Source organism: Sipha flava, unplaced genomic scaffold, assembly GCF_003268045.1.
Source record: "Sipha flava isolate LNK unplaced genomic scaffold, YSA_version1 167_pilon_pilon, whole genome shotgun sequence".
Taxonomy (NCBI): domain Eukaryota; kingdom Metazoa; phylum Arthropoda; class Insecta; order Hemiptera; family Aphididae; genus Sipha; species Sipha flava.
The window spans coordinates 101,964-108,151 of record NW_020271856.1 but is presented as its reverse complement, the minus strand read 5'-3'; the positions used below and the strand labels follow the sequence as shown (position 1 = coordinate 108,151).

Sequence of the window (6,188 nt, the reverse complement as noted above, 5' to 3'; positions counted from 1 at the left end):
AATTCATTTACATTTTCATTTGCTTATTATTTTTTTCGTATGGAGTGAAATATTAGCAGTTTTCCCGTATGTAAATGTCTTGCGTTTATCTATAAATTTACTTAAAACTTGAGAAATTAATTAATTTTCCATTTTATGTTTTTCCTAAACATTAATTGTATATTATTATAACAATATATACATAATTTATATTTATTTAATTATTCAATACTTATTATTATTATTTTTTTTACTGTTACCCGACATCGACGTAATTCAGCTGATTAAATATTAAAAATTAAAACAAATATTGATTGATAATAGTTTAACGCTTGTTTTAAATCTACGTACGATAACAATGCATCGTTTTGATATGATAAAATATGTTTATATAAATACATAATATTTTAAAATAATAATAAGGTTCTTCTTCTTATGACTTTTGTATAAAACTAAAAATGAAGTGTGTGTAACCGAAAATGTGCCCCTTTTTACTAAATTTTACTCTCTTTGAGGCGTGAGGTTAATAAGGGGATGATGTAATATGTTAAAATTTAACCAAAATTATTTATTTAAAACAATGAACATATTTTAGAGGTCATTGCAGCTAAGTATAAGAAAAAAAAATAAAAAAATTACCTTTATAGCTAAGCACCTCCCTAATATATATATATATGAACATCGGGCACTTTTAGGATATATGTGCTGTACGTTACGGCTAAATTTGAAAATAAACTGAGTTATTAAACTGAGAAAAGTGTTCCTATATCTTTAGCTAATAATATTCCGAAAGGGACTAAGAAGTTGATACAGTGTATTGTATAAAAGAGATCAATTTTTAATGTCACTTGTAAAAATATTGAAATAAAGCAATTTCCTGTTCTTTGTGACTGTCTCTACTGCAGTATCCGTGGCGTGAATCCATAATGTTTTTGATGGCAAAAATCTATTACGGACGAAAAGGAAAAATACTATCATAAGACATTATGACAATATACGAGTATAACCTATAGGTCAAATTATATTTAGTTAATTTTTTGGTTGAGGAAAATACGAAAATATGAAATTTATTAAGTGAAATAAAAATAACAATCAACGTTTTTTTTTTCCTCGAGTAGAATTTTCTACTCATTTACTACTGTAAAATAAACCCATTCCGTATTTATTACGGCTTGTCAAATGTATTTTATAACAACATAATTAAATTTATTGTTTTTTGCTTACACTTTATTTGATTACTGTACAATTTAGTTTTAATGACAGAATTAAAATATCTGCTGTTCTGCCAAAAGTGTAGTATTATTATGTATTATTACTCGTGTACATTTCTCACTGTACAGGTAGATAAGTAATGATATTATAAAAGACTTATATAAAAAAAAAATTAAATATTAAAAAAAAAATACAACAGATATTACATTTTAAAATAATTTCATATATCATTGTATACTTAACGTAGTTAGAACGGTGTGATTAACAGTGTTATAATGTTATGCGCACTAGGATATTTCTCGGTAGGTACTTTAACGTATTTGACTATGTGCGCGTGCGTATGACCGGTGTTTCTGGTTGATTCGTGTGTATCATTTTAAAAAGTGATTAGAAATCGAAATACGACGAGATATTCAAAATATGGCCATCAACAGTTGTTGTAACTTGAAGTGTTCCTCGGTCGGTATAGGATTTTTCAAGAATTTTGATAAATGATTCGCGATATATCAGCAGCTGTACACGGTATTACTTTTTGTTCTTTTTTTTTTATTTATTTACGTAACGAATCGTAATAATGAACGATGAAGTTAAGAATAAAAATAAATTACGTTAAAATTGCCAAAAACGTACATAATATTATAATACTTTATGGAATATTTAAAGCCGTCGATGCGTACTATCTAAATACCAACACCATAATGTAACATAATAGATAGGTATTATAACGAATAATATAACGTGCTTATAAAACCGTAGACTTGAAATTAAATAGATTTCCATGTCTTCAACAATCTCCTCTCCGATTAAAATCAACGCAATAACAATAATTAATGATTTTATTCAAACAGATATTTTAATAACGATATATGACTAAATAATATTGAACATTTCGTACTTTTCGACTGGTAACATTTGTTTGCACTGCATTACTAACATAATCGATGTGTTTACAGGTACAAATTATTATTATTAGAGTTTCCTACATATAACTACTATGTATATAATTACTTATATTTATATTAGTGGTGTGTTTATTCCGACTGAATACGAGCAACGTCTATCGTTTCCAGAACAGGGTTATCTTCGTCCACGGTCTTGGTGGTTCTGATTATTTTCGTGTACCTCGTTACTCCATTCATATTGCTCATCGTCGCGTCATTGACGGGAGCGTTCACGGCGGTCGCAGATCCCATTGAATAGTCCGTATTCGCCGTTTCATCGATCTGTTCGAACCCGAAATGACCGGAATCACCGCGGTCACCGCGCAGCTGATACACTCCAGACGATACCGTGTTTATCCCGTCAGACTGCATACCCATGAACCCATGCGGAGCCGTCGGTGGCATCATTCTTGCGAACGCGATTTTGGAAAAGTCGTTTTTGAAATCACCAAACCGCGAAACAGAGTCTCCTGACGGTGGCGGATGTTGGCTTGCAGCTGAACCTTGTAGATGTCGCGCTCCGTACAGTTTGAAAAACGGACGAGAACCGGACAATTCATTGATCTGCGGACCCGGTGGACCACCCAAACGTCGTGCACCTTGGTCCATGTTGTCGGCGGTCAGAAGTAGATCCGATAGATCGGCCTTGCGGTGTTGCGCATCCGTCATCCTTTCACCAGCGATCGATTTCCACCGTCCGTTGAAAAACACCGGCTGAGCAGAGTCCGTCGCAGACGGTTGGTTGTCGTCACTCCCCGCGGGAACGCGGTTTTCTTTTTCGCCGGTGCTCTCATCGCTCAAATTTCTCCGGCTCAACGACCGTTGTTGTCTCTTGCAGTTGCACACTTTGGACTCGTGCTGATGCTTGTTCGCATCGTTCGTATAGCTCTTCGTAAATGACGACGAAGTCTCCGGCGACTCGATCACGTACACCCTTGACGAGTACAGTTTACCGTCAGCGTTTTGACGTCCCGACGATCTTGCGGTTCTTGCCATACTTGTTCTTTCATCGCTTCCACTACCGCTTATTCCACCACTACTTCCACTACCGCTCATTCCACCACTACTTCTACTACCGCTTATTCCACCACTACTCCTACTACCACTCATTCCACCACCACTTCTACAACCGCTGCTCAATTCACCACTTCTTTTACTGTCACCGCCACCAATACCACTCTTTTTCCCATTCACTCCACTTCTCCTTCTAGTAGCCTTTCCCCCACTATTGCCTTTATTCATTCCCATCACGTTCCCATTCGTTCCTGTTCTCGTTCTCATTCTGTTCCCATTTATTCTTCTTTTTCTTCCGCCGTTTCTTTTTCCATTTTTGTTTCTACCATTATACGTTATATTTTTTACCAAAATTTTCTTTGATCTTCCACGTTTAGATTTTTTCATACGATTGTTACCATTAACTTTTCTAAAACCGTTGCCGCCCACTCCCTGCGTTGTCACTAAAATATAACCCCCAGGCCTAAATCCGTCTATATGTTCCATATTATCAGCAAACACCATATTACCATTATCTTGATTTGTGGTGGTTAAAATATTATCTAAATCCATGTTACCATTTAGTTGACCCATTTTATCATCAGCATTGAAGCTGATCATTGGGCCGTTTAACTCATTATAATCGGTCTCGTCATTCGCTTTTTGTAGTTCGACCGTATTCGTTTGTGTTTGTCTTGATGCACCGTGATTTTTGGATAAATTAAGACCAGGATATGAGGCCGAAGACCTGGATTCATGGTTCGTTTGGGTTGTGGTTCCAGACTGAGATAGTGAATTCGCAAAGCTGTTGGGTTTGTTTTCACGATTTTTTCGTTTTCGTGGTGAGTCGCTTCCGATCTGAGTACCGATGTTGAAATCATCTCCATTGATCGAAGTGGTTTTTTTCAATTGGCTATACACCATGGGTTCTATTTCGACCACAATATTATTAGCAGGTCTTACGAATTCCGCGTTAGATTCATTGTCGTGTTTTTCCAAGTCTCCCAGATGGTCGTCATTGTTGTCGTCGTCGTTTTCATCGTCGTGTATACTCTCGTGTTTTATTATTGTCGTTTTCATTCGTTTAAACGGTTTATTACGAGGTATCTGTTGTCGGCGTTTACCGTTACGATCATTCCCGTCCGTTATGGCGGTTGACGTTGTTTCAAAAATTCCATCTCCGTCTATTGAACTGGATCGCAAACTGTCGGTAGTGATGCCGTTGTAATCGGATTTCAAAGGGCTCAATGTCAACATGATATTATTCGAAGGCATTGAATCTACTAGACCCTGCACTCCATTTGCAGATCCGCTCCCCGAGTCGTTCGACGCGTCTCTCTCATTTGTAGTGGTGGTTTTCGTCACCGTTGTTCGCACTACGTTCTGCAAACCATCCGATAGTTTGGAACCTTGCTGAATAGACATCGATGGCATTCTAACATTTCCCGCTCGATCGACTTGAGACACAGTTCGAGATTCGGACATCATGTCGTTGTCAATTCCGATGATCTGCAAATTACCGCTGTCCAACATCTCATTCCCCGACTGACTGGATCCCAGGGCGGAACTTTGTTCGCCGTTCTTACCACCACGTTTTATTACCATTTTCTTCACTACTTTTGTGTAACTGATCGGCTTTTTGGACGGTGAGAGCGACGGAATTAAGGTTTCGTCGAACATATCGTCGTCGTGATGTGTTGTTTCGTATTTGGTTAATGAATCACCGTCGTGGTGAACTACCTCAACACTCCGAATAATGTTTTTATTATTATTATTATTCGAAATCGTCTTGCTCAAACCGTTCGACTGTAACATGTTAGTTTGCAATTGCGACACAAATTCAGGATTGTTTTTTCCCACAGCGTTCAAATGATCTAAGAAATCTGAATGATCCACTTCATTGATGCTACATGAATGGTCTGATTGTCCTGTGTGATGTTCAAAATTATGTAAGTGGTCCATGGGAAATGGTAACTGTCCGTTTTCGATGCCATGATTGTCTTCGCATTTCGCCAACAGGTTCTGCGTTAGCTGTACCAAGAAAAACAATTTTAGACGTTGCACAGTTTACAAATGAAATCATTCTAAACGGTTACAAATAACAAACATACGATCAAGTATACAAACACAAATATCCTACAGGAGTTATTACGGAATGTACGCATATTGTGTTCTAAGGTTATTCTTTCCGGACGGATTACGTTATTAACTTTTCGTGATGCATTTTTGGTCATGTCGTTCGTTCGTTTTGGAAATAAGACGCCACGCATACGGTTATGATTTTATACACAGCACCCATCACAATCCGATTCAACTTACCAATATCGCGGTGATCACGCGTACACTGGTCCCAGCATTCATCATCGCGTGTTGTCGCCGCGCGTGACTGCGTGTAGATACTATGCGGAAATGCCACGCTCATGACGCGTTATATCCTAATAACGCTGTCCGCGATGGTTTCGCGGATCCGCGTGTATGTCAACGAGTCACCGTTTGTCAACGATAATGACGCGTGTTCCTTTAATTAATACACAAATGTTCGAACGTTGTAACAACAATAATATCGTGTAAACGGCTTCATGAGCAAATAACATAGGAAAAAAAAAAAAATTTAAATAAAAAAGACATGTCTGTTCAAACTCCATGTGGATCCAACGCAAATAACCACCACGCAATAACGGAGTAAACCGATTAACGGTCGCGCAATGTTTGTCAAACGTTTTATGTTTCGCGTTCGTTTCTCCGTCCGACAAACAGATCGAACGTTATTTAAACATCATAAAATTCATCATGGTTCGCATTATGCCCGTACACGTTCCAATATCGTTACGCGGGACAACGAGCATTACGTTTTTTACGCAACACATTTCGATCGCAAAAAAAGGGGAATTTTTCAAAATTTGAATTTTTTATTCCCCCTTCCCCTCAAGGTTTTCGTAAACATGTTTTGGAAACCAACGCGTACAACAAGCACGAAGCGTAACAGCGTAACGCGAATGTGGATCAATCAATGAGACGCGCGTCTCGTGACAATAATTACCGGCGAATACGTTTCGTATGCGT

General features: G+C 37.6%; 1 protein-coding gene across 1 annotated transcript; it reads right to left on the bottom strand.

Annotated features, from left to right (window-relative positions):
* Positions 1–1,393: 1,393 nt before the first annotated feature.
* On the bottom strand, positions 1,394–5,953 carry LOC112679718 (AP2/ERF domain-containing protein PFD0985w-like). The gene is made up of 2 exons (XM_025549607.1): positions 5,445–5,953; positions 1,394–5,156 (listed from the first exon to the last, which is right to left on the bottom strand). The coding sequence occupies exons 1-2, from the start codon at positions 5,487–5,489 to the stop codon at positions 2,223–2,225; spliced, it is 2,979 nt and encodes a 992-aa protein (XP_025405392.1). The 5' UTR covers positions 5,490–5,953; the 3' UTR covers positions 1,394–2,222.
* Between the last annotated feature and the right edge of the window lie 235 nt (positions 5,954–6,188).

Bases quoted from the DNA above. Each gene is read 5' to 3' on its own strand.
- LOC112679718 (XM_025549607.1), bottom strand. From the start codon at position 5,489: ATGATGAATGCTGGGACCAGTGTACGCGTGATCACCGCGATATTG. The intron at 5,157-5,444 runs GTAAGTTGAATC...TTCTTGGTACAG, and splicing joins GCGTGATCACCGCGATATTG to CTAACGCAGAACCTGTTGGC.